Source organism: Schistocerca nitens, chromosome 10 (assembly GCF_023898315.1).
Source record: "Schistocerca nitens isolate TAMUIC-IGC-003100 chromosome 10, iqSchNite1.1, whole genome shotgun sequence".
NCBI classification, from domain to species: domain Eukaryota; kingdom Metazoa; phylum Arthropoda; class Insecta; order Orthoptera; family Acrididae; genus Schistocerca; species Schistocerca nitens.
In genome coordinates, this window is record NC_064623.1 from 145,945,657 (window position 1) to 145,961,039 (window position 15,383).

General features: G+C 43.9%; 1 protein-coding gene across 1 annotated transcript in view; it reads left to right on the forward strand.

The window, feature by feature from the left end:
* The window catches only part of LOC126209942 (cytochrome P450 4C1-like), a 144,990-nt gene that overhangs the window by 19,284 nt on the left and 110,323 nt on the right, over positions 1-15,383 (forward strand). Inside the window, exon 2 of the mRNA XM_049939058.1 lies at positions 10,668-10,869. Coding sequence (XP_049795015.1) covers positions 10,668-10,869 — 202 coding nt within the window. The remainder of the gene's footprint in view (positions 1-10,667; positions 10,870-15,383) is intronic.

Genomic DNA, 15,383 nt, shown 5'->3' on the forward strand with positions numbered 1-15,383 from the left:
TGAGAGGATATGGAACAGAAAAGATCTAATGAACTTATGTCCGGAAATACATGGTTTCCATGCTAGACACCACTCATTCAATTATATTTTGTTACAGACTGCGGTCTAATATCCACTGCGCCATGCAACCACAGTTACAATATGCATGGCTTCCTCCTACTGTTCCTCATACGTCATGCCCCAGTGGCCTCTGCTGCCATAGTAATTGGTAATGTTCTGTCTGATTCACTTCTCTTACTGAGTCACCTTGTAGTGGATGCGATACAGCAGTGCACACAATGGTTCCATGCAGGAATCGAGAGCTTGCTGGCATGGTGTTTACTTACATAAAGGCAAATGACAATAGGCGGCCAGCAGCAAGGTTGCATCAGAAAGTCTATCCCCACCGACAACAACCACAGCATTTAATGTTTGCAACAGTGTTCCGCCATTTGTCTGATAGAGGGTCGTTTCAGGAATCTGGAAATAATGAAGGACGTACCAGAAGTGCTTGGACATCGAACTTGGAGGAAATGTGATAAACACTGTGGAAAGCGACTGCCATGTCTGTACCAGGCAGTCGGTCCCCCAGTACAGGGTACGCCAGACGGCTGTGTGGAACGTTCTCCATGACAATTGCTCCTACCTTCGTCACTTAAAGTGTGTGCAACACTTACTAGCGACAGACTTTCAACACGGGGAGCAGTTTTGTCACTGGCAACCACGATTCCAGGATTTGGGTCATCCATCCTATTCACAGATGAGGCCACCTTTACGCAGAGTGATATCTTCGACTTTCATAATAGCCATCTGTGGGATAGTATGCAGAACCCCCATGGTATGGTGACAACGAATCATTAGCATAGGTGTAGCTGGAATGTGTGCGCTGGGATAATTGGCGACCATATTTTGGGACCAGTCTTCCTACCACGTCGCCTAACGGCCCGGAACTATTGGCGTTTCTCTCAGGTGACTTTGCCTCCCTGCTTGAAGTAATGTCACTGATGAGTCAAACAGTTATGTGGCTGCTACATGATGGTGCTCCAGCGCACTTTTCCACTAACGTTTGGATGCATCTCACTCGTGTGTTCCGTGGTCGATGGATCAGACGAGGTTGTCCAGTCAGATGGCCTGATCGTTCACTGGATATCAATTCATGCGATTTCTGGTTAAGATTCCATCTCAAAAGTATCCTCTATTGCAGAGCTCAATCCAGATGTGGAGACACTTTAATGGGGTATTCATGCTGCCTTTGACAGTATTCGGATGCAGCTTGGCTGATGTGATTGCATGAGACAGTGCATGCTACAGTGCATGCACACTTGTGTTGAGGCAGATGGAAACCATCTGCATCATACTGTTCATATTAGACTGCTGTCTCTGTAACAGTGTACGATTGAATAAACGGTCTCTAGCATGGATGGAAACCATGCATTTCCGGACATAAGTTCATTAGAATTGTTTTGTTCTGTATCCTCTGATCAATAAATCTGTGTAGAGGTTGTGAACAGTGGAAAAATTTAATGATTGATTCATCCAAATAATATAAATCTTAATCATATAGGCAGAACGATTGCAAATGTTAAGGCTAAATGGCTTGTTTAGTGTAGCTGTTATTCTGCTGTGGCTGCAGATTGCAGAACGATAATTTCCGTGACTCTTCACGAATCCTATGAGACGGAATTAATTTACTACTAAGTTCGCCGCAAATTCCATCATAGACTAATGTTGGGTAACCATGCGTTCCAAACCTTGCTATATCCAGAGACAATTTTGTGACACATATGACGCCGCCACCCCAGTTTTCACTCGAATATACACAGTTTTAGTACTAAAAAAATATTAACATCGCCAGACATGACGCAGCTAGATCCACACCTTAGGCTAACTGCTTGGGGCTGTCACCTTTTGGTTTTTTCAGCCCCAAGGTCATCCACACAACTGAGCAATTTTCAAATTCCATAGTTGATCCCTGCCTGTCTTATTAGCTTTCTGAAAATTATAATACATTTACCAAGAACCACTGAACATTATACTTATTATATCTATTCCTGACGTTTGAATTGTGCTATTGTAGAGTTGGTTAACACAAAATGTTGCATAAAATATACTTTGTCATAAAAGTTCCAGGGCAGATTTTTTTTAAATACGAAGTTGGACTTACCAAGTAGTGATTGTAGGTGCTATCAAAATAGTGCCCTTGGTGATCTATACACAGTTTCCAACGTTTATGGAGGTCTTGAAAGCAAGCAGGGAAGTAATGAACTGCGATGCGTGTAAGCTCGTCACAGCCCATTGGATGTCTGCGATATTTTGATGAAACGTTCCTTTTAGTCGCCTTTTCACTCGTGACAACAAGAAAAATCTCAAGGCGAGAGGTCGGGCGAATATGGCAGATTTGGGATACCAATTACAGAATGTCTAGCCAGATACACGGCAACAGACATAACAGTGTAGGGTCTTGTTATGCAGTAGAAATCGGTCCTGAGAACGCCTCAAATTTGGGCGGTAACGTCGAACTGCTTGTCGCAAACGTTTCAAGACTTCGATGTAAAGAGTTTGGTTCACTAATTGATCAAGATTGTTTTTCTTCTCGAAGGTTGTCGTTTGACTTTTTTCGAGGGTGGTGATCCACGACTCAAACATTCTGCAATTTGACGCTCCATGTGAGGGTCTTAATGGTAGCACCACCTTTCACCCCACCAATAATATTTGACATAAACGTGGCTGTGTCCTGTAGTTCAGCAAGAATTCTTCATCTTTCGTCTTTCAATTTGTCTGTTACTGTGTAAGGGACGAGTTTTGCACTAAGTTTCCGTTTGCCTGAATATTCACGTAAAATCTTGTGACACAGACATCACGATTCAAATTAAGTTCTTCTGAAATCGTACGCACAGTTACTTTACAGTCTTCTTGCAAGAACTGCCTTACACGCTCCACGTTTTCATCGGTATGTGCTGCAGACGGGCGACCAGCTCCGGGATCGTCTAGCACTGAACCTCTGCCTTCAAGAAACCTTTTGTGCCACTGGTAACCACGACTTCTTGAAAGTGTCTCGCATGCATATGCCGGCGTAACCATTGTTCACGTTTCACATGGGGTTTTCTCGAGCTTAACGCGGAACTTAATGTTCACTCTTTCCCCACAATCAGCATCCACTGTGTCACCGTAACTAATGCGCCAGTAGCCCAAACAGTGTGCTGCTAATCACAGACCCGCCACCTAGTGAGTTTGTGCAGAAAGGTGGCCAATGTCATCTCAAGGATGCACACATACCAGGAAACATAAAACCAGCAGCATTTGTTCCTCTTTAGTACTCCAAACTCAGAAATAAAAATGAATCGTTCCAGAAAATTTTCTGACGATGGAGCATGTTGCGTTATGTATCCATGTGGATTATTTTGACAATGATGCAAGGTATTGCCAATTGTTATTTGTCGAATAAGATTTTTGACGCGCTGTATGGAGATAGTTCTGATTTGAGATGCCCTGCACTGTTAGCTGTAGGTGCGTGCATGGATGCCAAATGAGACAAAGTGATATCAATTATTCTCTTGTGGGATTGTCTTCAGCACTAGGCTTTAGCCTATTTCAGCTGCACTTTGTGAACACGTCCACAATGACAAAAAGTTCTGATATTCAATGTGATTACGTACTATGTGTATAGTGCCTACTGTATGTGTAAAGTGACTGTCGGTTAAGCAAGCACTATTAGTGCAGATACGTTATAATTTAACGAACAACTGACGAAATCTTGTGACGTATATTTTAAGTGTCCTAATTTTTTTAGTTTCTTATAAGGTTTTATATTTTATACTTAATAGGCCAGGATAGAAAATTACCTTGGTAGTTTGAAACTACACTTCTGGAAATTGAAATAAGAACACCGTGAATTCATTGTCCCAGGAAGGGGCAACTTTATTGACACATTCCTGGGGTCAGATACATCACATGATCACACTGACAGAACCACAGGCACATAGACACAGGCAACAGAGCATGCACAATGTCGGCACTAGTACAGTGTATATCCACCTTTCGCAGCAATGCAGACTGCTATTCTCCCATGGAGACGATCGTAGAGATGCTGGATGTAGTCCTGTGGAACGGCTTGCCATGCCATTTCCACCTGGCGCCTCAGTTGGACCAGCGTTCGTGCTGGACGTGCAGACCGCGTGAGATGACGCTTCATCCAGTCCCAAACATGCACAATGGGGGACAGATCCGGAGATCTTGCTGGCCAGGGTAGTTGACTTACACCTTCTAGAGCACGTTGGGTGGCACGGGATACATGCGGACGTGCATTGTCCTGTTGGAACAGCAAGTTCCCTTGCCGGTCTAGGAATGGTAGAACGATGGGTTCGATGACGGTTTGGATGTACTGTGCACTATTCAGTGTCCCCTCGACGATCACCAGTGGTGTACGGCCAGTGTAGGAGATCGCTCCCCACACCATGATGCCGGGTGTTGGCCCTGTGTGCCTCGGTCGTATGCAGTCCTGATTGTGGCGCTCACCTGCACGGCGCCAAACACGCATACGACCATCATTGGCACCAAGGCAGAAGCGACTCTCATCGCTGAAGACGACACGTCTCCATTCGTCCCTCCATTCACGCCTGTCGCGACACCACTGGAGGCGGGCTGCACGATGTTGGGGCGTGAGCGGAAGACGGCCTAACGGTGTGCGGGACCGTAGCCCAGCTTCATGGAGACGGTTGCGAATGGTCCTCGCCGATACCCCAGGAGCAACAGTGTCCCTAATTTGCTGGGAAGTGGCGGTGCGGTCCCCTACGGCACTGCGTAGGATCCTACGGTCTTGGCGTGCATCCGTGCGTCGCTGCGGTCCGGTCCCAGGTCGACGGGCACGTGCACCTTCCGCCGACCACTGGCGACAACATCGATGTACTGTGGAGACCTCACGCCCCACGTGTTGAGCAATTCGGCGGTACGTCCACCCGGCCTCCCGCATGCCCACTATACGCCCTCGCTCAAAGTCCGTCAACTGCACATACTGTTCACGTCCACGCTGTCGCGGCATGCTACCAGTGTTAAAGACTGCGATGGAGCTCCGTATGCCACGGCAAACTGGCTGACACTGACGGCGGCGGTGCACAAATGCTGCGCAGCTAGCGCCATTCGACGGCCAACACCGCGGTTCCTGGTGTGTACGCCGTGCCGTGCGTGTGATCATTGCTTGTACAGCCCTCTCGCAGTGTCCGGAGCAAGTATGGTGGGTCTGACACACCGGTGTCAATGTGTTCTTTTTTCCATTTCCAGGAGTGTAGTTGTCTGCGTAATTCAATCCATTTGAGACGCGATTATGTTATCGAAGTTTCCCGCTCTATCTTGACTTTATGTTGTAAATACATCGTTTGTTTTTCTCACGTAAATCTCGATTTGTTTAACATGTCATATGATTATCTTTTAATCTGAAAATTACAAGGTGCATCCAAGACAGCATCTTCGCAAACTGCCACTATAGTTGGTAACGTAATTTTACGAGATATCCTCATTTACCATCTCACATTATGTGATGTTAAATGTCTATTTATCCACCTGTTTGTTTTTCAGAGGAGTGAGTACCCTACCCTCTACTTTGGAAATCTTTTTTTTTTTTTTTACTCCCAAGTGTCTTCATCGCATTGGATGAAGCTACAACATTTCTCTAGTTTCGAATCATATGAGCTAATATCTTCTTATGAAAGTAATACAATGGACAGTCAGCTAACACTCATCTGGGTGTCTTGACACCTTGATTCAATAGCAGCCTTCATGTTACTTGTACTGTGACGACAGGAAGGGCATCCGGCCAACCTCAGACACTAATATCGCCAAACCCATAGTAACAAGGCCGACCCCGTGTTGAAGCGGGACGAAGGCCAACGAAAATGATGATGATGTTACTCGTGCTCAATCATCTTTTCCTTAGGCATCTTGTCTGAAGATGTTACCATGGTGATGGCAGACTTGCATGATATGTTATTCAGTGGCTTAGCGGACGGACTCCTAAAGGAACTGGATTGGGGTAAAATACAATCTCACCTCCTACAGGGAGGAATTGCAACTTGATGTACTGTTCCTTCTTGAGGTAACACCCCATGGCATACAATAAACTCACAAGTGTTGTCGTATGGAACATCGAAGGTTTGAAGAACGCCCTGCCTCTCTTCCCAATAGAAACGCTAAGAAGCTATGACGTCATCACACTGACAAACTTCCCTATCAGAGGAATACAATATACAGGGATGTTACGGAATTCATTCAATCGGGCGTCAGGCTGCAGGAAGACCAGCAAGGGGAGAGGCCTCAATTTTTCTGAAACCAAGCATAGGAGCAATAAAACAAATAATAAAAGAAGAAAACACAAACATCGTAAAGATTAACCAATTCTCAATAATCGGCATGTACGCACAACCACACATTTCAACAGAAGACCCAAATGAAAGAATTACAGAAGCGCTATCACAAACGGGAACAGATGACATTGCTCCGAATGGAACCAGCACCATAGACCTAGTCTTCTACAGACGGACAGACATCAAGTCACTCAACAAAAACGCAGTACGGAACTCGGTCATGGCTCCGATTACAAAGCATCTACCAATCTCAACAACCTTTAGCTCGCCGAGAACGACCGCCCATACCACCGAAGAAGAAAATATCCAGGAAATTAGATACAGAGAAACTTGGATACAACACCGAAGAAATAGGCAAAGCAAGACCGTTATTATAACAACACGATTTAACTAAAGCAGTAGAAATATGCACGAGAAGTCTACAAGTCTGCCCAACTCAAAATAAAGGAAGAAACTCCAACAATGGTTTAATAAGGACTGCTATAATGAACAGGAAAAACCCTGCTAGCACTACGTCAAGCGAAGGATAGAAATCACTCAAATGACCTATTGCAAAATGCTGAGCAGAGAAGGAAATATAAGACACTAATCTACATCTACATCCATACTTCGCAAGCCACCTGACGGTGTGTGGCGGAGGGTACCCTGAGTACCTCTATCGGTTCTCCCTTCTATTCCAGTCTCGTATTGTTCGTGGAAAGAAGGATTGTCGGTATGCTTCTGTGTGGGCTCTAATCTCTCTGATTTTACCCTCATGGTCTCTTAGCGAGATGTACGTAGGAGGGAGCAAGATACTGCTTGACTCCTCGGTGAAGGTATGTTCTCGAAACTTTAACAAAAGTCCGTACCGAGCTACTGAGCGTCTCTCCTGTAGAGTCTTCCACTGGAGTTTATCTATCATCTCCGCAACACTTTCGCGATTACTAAATGGTCCTGTAACGAAGCGCGCTGCTCTCCGTTGGATCTTCTCTATCTCTTCTATCAACCCTATCAGGTACGGATCCCACACTGCTGAGCAGTATTCAAGCAGTGGGCGAACAAGCGTACTGTAACCTACTTTGTTTTCGGATTGCATTTCCTTAGGATTCTTCCGAGGAATCTGTCTGGCATCTGCTTTACCGACGATCAACTTCATATGATCATTCCATTTTAAATCACTCCTAATGCGCACTCCCAGATAATTTATGGAATTAACTGCTTCCAGTTGCTGACCTGCTATTTTGTAGCTAAATGATAAGGGATCTATCTTTCTATGTATTCGCAGCACATTACACTTGTCTACATTGAGATTCAATTGCCATTCCCTGCACCATGCGTCAATTCGCTGCAGATCCTCCTGCATTTCAGTACCATTTGCATCATCTGCAAATAGCCTCAGTGAACTTCCGATGTCATCCACCAGGTCATATATGTATATTGTGAATAGCAACAGTCCTACGACACTGCCCTGCGGCACACCTGAAATCACTCTTACTTCGGAAGACTTCTCTCCATTGAGAATGACATGCTGCGTTCTGTTATCTAGGAACTCTTCAATCCATTCACACAATTGGTCTGATAGTTCATATGCTCTTACTTTGTTCATTAAACGACTGTGGGGAACTGTATCGAACGCCTTGCGGAACTCAAGAAACACAGCACCTACCTGCGAACCCGTGTCTATGGCCCTCTGAGTCTCGTGGACGAATAGCGCGAGCTGGGTTTCACACGACCGTCTTTTTCGAAACCCATGTTGATTCCTACAGAGTAGATTTCTAGTCTCCAGAAAAGTCATTATACTCGAACATAATACGTGTTCCAAAACTCTACAACTGATCGACGTTAGAGATATAGGTCTATAGTTCTGCACATCTGTTCGACGTCCATTCTTGAAACCGGGCATGACCTGTGCCCTTTTCCAATCCTTTGGAACGCTACGCTCTTCTAGAGACCTACGGTACACCGCTGCAAGAAGGGGGAAAAGTTCCTTCGCATACTCTGTGTAAAATCGAACTGGTATCCCATCAGGTCCAGCGGCCTTTCCTCTTTTGAGCGATTTTAACTGTTTCTCTATCCCTCTGTCGTCTATTTCGATATCTACAAATCAAGAAGACGAGGGCAGAATATATTGAAGAAGACGCCAGGAGGCGCGTAACAAACGCCCAGACAGACCCATTCATAGCGCTCAAGAAACCCAAAATCCCAGCAACAAATATTATCTTAAGGGAATCGTAGGAAAGCCACTTCAAAAACATCCTCAACCATCAAAGTCGGTCAACAGCCTTTGAACTAACTACAGATACAACAACGGCAAATCGCACCCCCATAACGAAACAGGAAATACTTAGACAATAACAACAGCACAAAACGGAAAGGCCCCAGTACCAGACAGCATCTATATCGAACACCTAAAGGAATCGCTTCATTTCATGCAAGACTATTCACCGAATACATCCACTCTGGGAAAATACCAGAGCAATGGAGGTCATCATTAATGAAGGTGGTGTTCAAAGGGAAAGGAAACCCCTGAGATCCTGACTCATACCGAGGTATAGCACTCGAAAATACATCCTTCATGATATTCATGATAATCTTAACAAACAGACCCAAAAAATTATGGACTCACAAATACCAGAGAATCAGTTCGGCTTCCGAAAAGGAATAAGCCCCTACAAATATACTCTGACATCCATGAAAGAAATACTTTATGGTCTTCATGGACTACCGCAAAGCCTTTAACGCCATAGACAGAGCGACACTAGTCCAGAAACTCAATGATCTGATAGAAGCCACACACACGTTGGCAATCACAATTTCAATCTTCAGATATAACAATATCCACGAACATAATCTAGGCAAACGGAGTTCTACAAGGAGATCCAAGTAGCCCAACGTTATTCAACATCATGACCGCAGACATCACAGACATAATCAGAGACAGCTCAGCATCACCTATTCTCTATGCGGATGACATGGCAACTGGCTCAGAAAATGCACGAGACCTCCAAAGGGTTCACAACAGGCTCACATCGAGGGCGGAAAGAAATGGATTGCAAATAAACCACAGCAAAACCAAACAAATGACTTTTAGGAAAGGAAGGAAACACGCTCCCAGAAAGTACAATGACCCTGCACAATAAACCTTTAGAGGTAGTGCCAAAATTCAACTACCTTGGAGTCACCCTGCGAACCACCTTGTCATCCTTCAGTAATTATTTCAAAGAAACAGCTGCCACTACCACATCCAACAGCCACCAAAAAATATCACTGGATACAGCAGTGTTACTCTTCAAGTTTCCCCAATAGCTACCTATGGGATCAGCATTATACGGGAAAAACTCACCCTAAGCGACCTGATAACAAGAGAAAAAGTCAAACCTGGCTACATGAAAAGGATTTTAGGCATAGGAAAGTCAGCACCCTCAAGGCTAACATATGTATTAACCAAGGAAAACTATTTTACTGGCTGCCAAATACCAAGCCCTACGAGAATCACGTCAAACCGTACAGAGAAGTGCAGAGCCATCTGGCCTGACTTCTACTCCACAGACGTCATTATGGCGGACGAATGGAAACAAGCAAACTACTAGCTACGACACGTAGTTACGCGTTACGCCAGGCATGGATTTCACCGTGGACTCTAGCAAAGAAAGAGATTTCACTAGCCGAACGAAGACTGTGTTTGTGATTTGTTTAATAAACATTGTGAGAGATACTACGCTCGAAACTACAAAATCAGGAAAACCCCGATTATAAAACTGGCTCTGGAATAGCTATTACTTTGTAATTTCTCTTTGGACATTGTGCGCTTTTCAAAATGGTTCAAATGGCTCTGAGCACTATGGGACTTAACTTCTGAGGTCATCAGTCCCCTAGAACTTAGAACTACTTAAACCTAACTAACCTAAAGACATCACACACATCCATGCCCGAGGCAGGATTCGAACCTGCGACCGTAGCGCTGTTCGAAAGTGGAATATTAGTGAGTTATTTTGAAGGTGGTTTGATGAACACTCTGCTAGGCACTTTAGTGTCTATTGCGGAATATCCATGCAGATGCAGATGTAGTGCCATTTATGTATGAGTGGCCATTTATGTATGAATTATTGAGAGTGATCTTCAGGAACAGATATATTCCGTCTCTGACATGTTGTCAAGATGTTTAGAAAGTTTTGTTACAGAATTTGAGGAAATTACGTCATGATGAACTCATACATATCTTATACAGTCGTGCAAACCTCCTAACTGGTATATTGTCGTGTTCCTCAACTGTTGTGTCACACTTATTACAGTTGTGATATATGTACAGCTGTTTTGTTTGAACAAGGGGGTACACTTGTTACCTTGTGGCAGGCTGTATGTCGGCCCAATGCTGCTGGTGATGGTGGCGCACCCAGACGATGTGCGGCACATCCTGCTGACATCAAAGCTGGTAGACCGTGGCACCATCGTCACCAACCTCTTGCGGCCCTTCGCTGGCGTTGGGTTAATCAACATTGATGCTAGGCGGTGGAAGCTGCACCGCAAACTTATCAACCCCACGTTCCACTCCGAGGTGAGTTAATCAGCATAGGTAAGGTGCATCCGTTATCAGCAGCTGCTGGAAGACCTACGGTCTATTCAACAACCATGCAGTCAGCTCTGAGGTGAACTAGTTGTTCGAGCTAGGCAGCTTTCGTTGTTTGTAAGGACTTGCAGGAATGGGCAAAATACGCAAGCAGGAAATGAAAAAGGAACCTCTTGTGACAATGGGTGCACGTGAAGTAACTTTTATTCACAACCTACAGACATTGTAGATTGTTTAAGATCAAAATCTTTAGATCATAGTTTAGAGGACTGATACTCTTCGACTGTTGTTGTTGTTGTTGTTGTCTTCAGTCCTGAGACTGGTTTGATGCAGCTCTCCTTGCAACTCTATCCTGTGCAACCTTCTTCATCTCCCAGTACTTACTGCAACCTACATCCTTCTGAATCTGCTTAGTGTATTCATCTCTTGGTCTCCCTCTACGATTTTTACCCTCCACGCTGCCCTCCAATGCTAAATTTGTGATCCCTTGATGCCTCAGAACATGTCCTACGAACCGATCCCTTCTTCTTGTCAAGTTGTGCCACAAACTCCTCCCCAGTTCTATTCAATACCTCCTCATTAGTTATCTACCCATCTAATCATCAGCATTCTTCTGTAGCACCACATTTAAAAAGCTTCTATTCTCTTCTTGTCCAAACTATTTATCGTCCATGTTTCACTTCCATACAAATACTTTCAGAAACGACTTCCTGACACTTAAATCTATACTCGATGTTAACAAATTTCTATTCTTCAGAAACGCTTTCCTTGCCATTGCCAGTCTACATTTTATATCCTCTCTACTTCGACCATCATCAGTTATTTTGCTCCCCAAATAGCAGAACTCCTTTACTACTTTAAGTGTCTCATTTCCTAATCTAATTCCCTCAGGGTGGGAAATTGCCCCTAAAGACGGAAGAATCAGCAATGATCAACGACATGAGGATGCAGAAGGCAATGGAAACCACTGCATTAAAGACACGTAACGTGTATCCACAGGACATGTGTCCTGTAATTGAAGAAGTGTCATGATGATCTCTGCATTGGCAAAAGTTTCCGGAATAGTCCACCATTCGAATATCCGGGAGGGGACTGCCGAGGGGGAGGTTACCATGAGAAAAAGATTGAATAATCAACGAAAGGATAACGCTCTACGAGTCGGGGCGTGGAATGTCAGTAGCTTGAACGTGGTAGGGAAACTAGAATATCTGAAAAGGGAAATGCAAAGGCTCAATCTAGGTATAGTAGGGGTCAGTGAAGTGAAGTGGAAGGAAGACAAAGATTTCTGGTCAGATGAGTATCGGGTAATATCAACAGCAGCAGAAAATGGTATAACAGGTGTAGGATTCGTTATGAATAGGAAGGTAGAGCAGAAGGTGTGTTACTGTGAACAGTTCAGTGACCGGGTTGTTCTAATCAGAATCGACAGCAGACCAACACCGACAACGATAGTTCAGGTATACATGCCGACGTCGCAAGCTGAAGATGAACAGATAGAGAAAGTGTATGAGGATATTGAAAGGGTAATGCAGTATGTAAAGGGGGACGAAAATCTAATAGTCATGGGCGACTGGAATGCAGTTGTAGGGGAAGGAGTAGAAGAAAAGTTTACAGGAGAATATGGGCTTGGGACGAGGAATGAAAGAGGAGAAAGACTAATTGAGTTCTGTAACAAGTTTCAGCTAGTAATAGCGAATACCCTGTTCAAGAATTACAAGAGGAGGAGGTATACTTGGAAAAGGTCGGGAGATACGGGAAGATTTCAATTAGATTACATCATGGTCAGACAGAGATTCCGAAATCAGATACTAGATTGTAAGGCGTAGCCAGGAGCAGATATAGACTCAGATCACAATATAGTAGTGATGAAGAGTAGGCTGAAGTTCATTAGTCAGGAAGAACCAATACGCAAAGAAGTGGGATACGGAAGTACTAAGGAATGACGAGATACGTTTGAAGTTGTCTAACGCTATAGATACAGCAATAAGGGATAGCGAAGTAGGCAGTACAGTTGAAGAGGAATGGACATCTGTAAAAAGGGCCATCACAGAAGTTGGGAAGGAAAACATATGTACAAAGAAGGTAGCTGCGAGGAAACCATGGGTAACAGAAGAAATACTTCAGTTGATTGATGAAAGGAGGAAGTACAAACATGTTCCGGGAAAATCAGGAATACAGAAATACAAGTCGCTGAGGAATGAAATAAATAGGAAGTGCAGGGAAGCTAAGACGAAATGGCTGCAGGAAAAATGTGAAGAAATCGAAAAAGATATGATTGTCGGAAGGACAGACTCAGCATACAGGAAAGTCAAACAACCTTTGGTGACATTAAAAGCAACGGTGGTAACATTAAGAGTGCAACGGGAATTCCATTGTTAAATGCAGAGGAGAGAGCAGAGAGGTGGAAAGAATACATTGAAAGCCTCTATGAGGGTGAAGATTTGTCTGATGTGATAGAAGAAGAAACAGGAGTCGATTTAGAAGAGATAGGGGATCCAGTATTAGAATCGGAATTTAAAAGAGCTTTGGAGGACTTACGGTCAAATAAGGCAGAAGGGATAGATAACATTCCATCAGAATTTCTAAAATCATTGGGGGAAGTGGCAACAAAACGACTATTCACGTTGGTGTGTAGAATATATGAGTCTGGCGACATACCGTCTGACTTTCGGAAAAGCATCATCCACACAATTCCGAAGACGGCAAGAGCTGACATGTGCGAGAATTATCGCACAATCAGCTTAACAGCTCATGCCTCGAAGCTGCTTACAAGAATAATATACAGAAGAATGGAAAAGAAAATTGAGAATGCGCTAGGTGACGATCAGTTTGGCTTTAGGAAAAGTAAAGGGACGAGAGAGGCAATTCTGACGTTACGGCTAATAATGGAAGCAAGGCTACAGAAAAATCAACACACTTTCATAGGATTTGTCGACCTGGAAAAAGCGTTCGACATAATAAAATGGTGCAAGCTGTTCGAGATTCTGAAAAAAGTAGGGGTAAGCTGTAGGGAGAGACGGGTCATATACAATATGTACAACAACCAAGAGGGAATAATAAGAGTGGACGATCAAGAACGAAGTGCTCGTATTAAGAAGGGTGTAAGACAAGGCTGTAGCCTTTCGCCCCTGTACATCTGTACATCGAGGAAGCAATGATGGAAATAAAAGAAAGGTTCAGGAGTGGAATTAAAATACAAGGTGAAAGGATATCAATGATACGATTCGCTGATGACATTGCTATCCTGAGTGAAAGTGAAGAAGAATTAAATGATCTGCTGAACGGAATGAACAGTCTAATGAGTACACAGTATGGTTTGAGAGTAAATCGGAGAAAGACGAAGGTAATGAGAAGTAGTAGAAATGAGAACAGTGAGAAACTTAACATCAGGATTGATGGTCACGAAGTCAATGAAGTTAAGGAATTCTGCTACCTAGGCAGTACAATAACCAATGACGGACGGAGCAAGGACATCAAAAGCAGACTCGCTATGGCAAAAAATGCATTTCTGGCCAAGCGAAGTCTACTAATATCAAATACCGGCCTAATTTGAGGAAGAAATTTCTGAGGATGTACGTCTGGAGTACAGCATTGTATGGTAGTGAAACATGGACTGGGAGAAAACCGGAACAGAAGAGAATCGAAGCATTTGAGATGTGGTGCTATAGACGAATGTTGAAAATTAGGTGGACTGATAAGGTAAGGAATGAGGAGGTTCTACGCAGAATCGGAGAGGAAAGGAATATGTGGAAAACACCGATAAGGAGAAGGGACAGGATGATAGGACATCTGCTAAGACATGAGGGAATGACTTCCATGGTACTAGAGGGAGCTGTAGAGGGCAAAAATTGTAGAGGAGACAGAGATTGGAATACGTCAAGCAAATAATTGAGGACGTAGGTTGCAAGTGCTACTCTGAGATGAAGAGGTTAGCACAGGAAAGGAATTCGTGGCGGGCCGCATCAAACCAGTCAGTAGACTGATGACCAAAAGAAAAAAAAAATTTACCCCTGCCATCTCTAGAATTTGAAAGAGTATTTCAGTCAACATTGTCGAAAGCTTTCTCTAAGTCCAGAAATGCTAGAAACGTAGGTTTGCCTATCCTTAATCTTTCTTCTAAGATGAGTCGTTGGGTCAGTATTTCCTCACGTGTTCCAACATTTCTGCGGAATCCAAACTGATCTTCCCCGAGGTCGGCTTCTACCAGTTTTTCCATTCGTCTGTAAAGAATTCGCGTTAGTATTTTGCAGCTGTGACTTATTAAACTGATAGTTCGGTAATTTTCACATCCGTCAACACCTGCTTTCTTTGGGATTGGAATTATTATATTCTTCTTGAAGTCTGTGTGTATTTCACCGGTCTCATACATCTTGCTCACCAGATGGTAGAGGTTTGTCAGGACTGGCTCTCCCAAGGCCGTCAGTAGTTCCAATGGAATGTTGTCTATTCCCGGGGCCTTGTTTCGACTCAAATCTTTCAGTGCTCTGTCAAACTCTTCACGC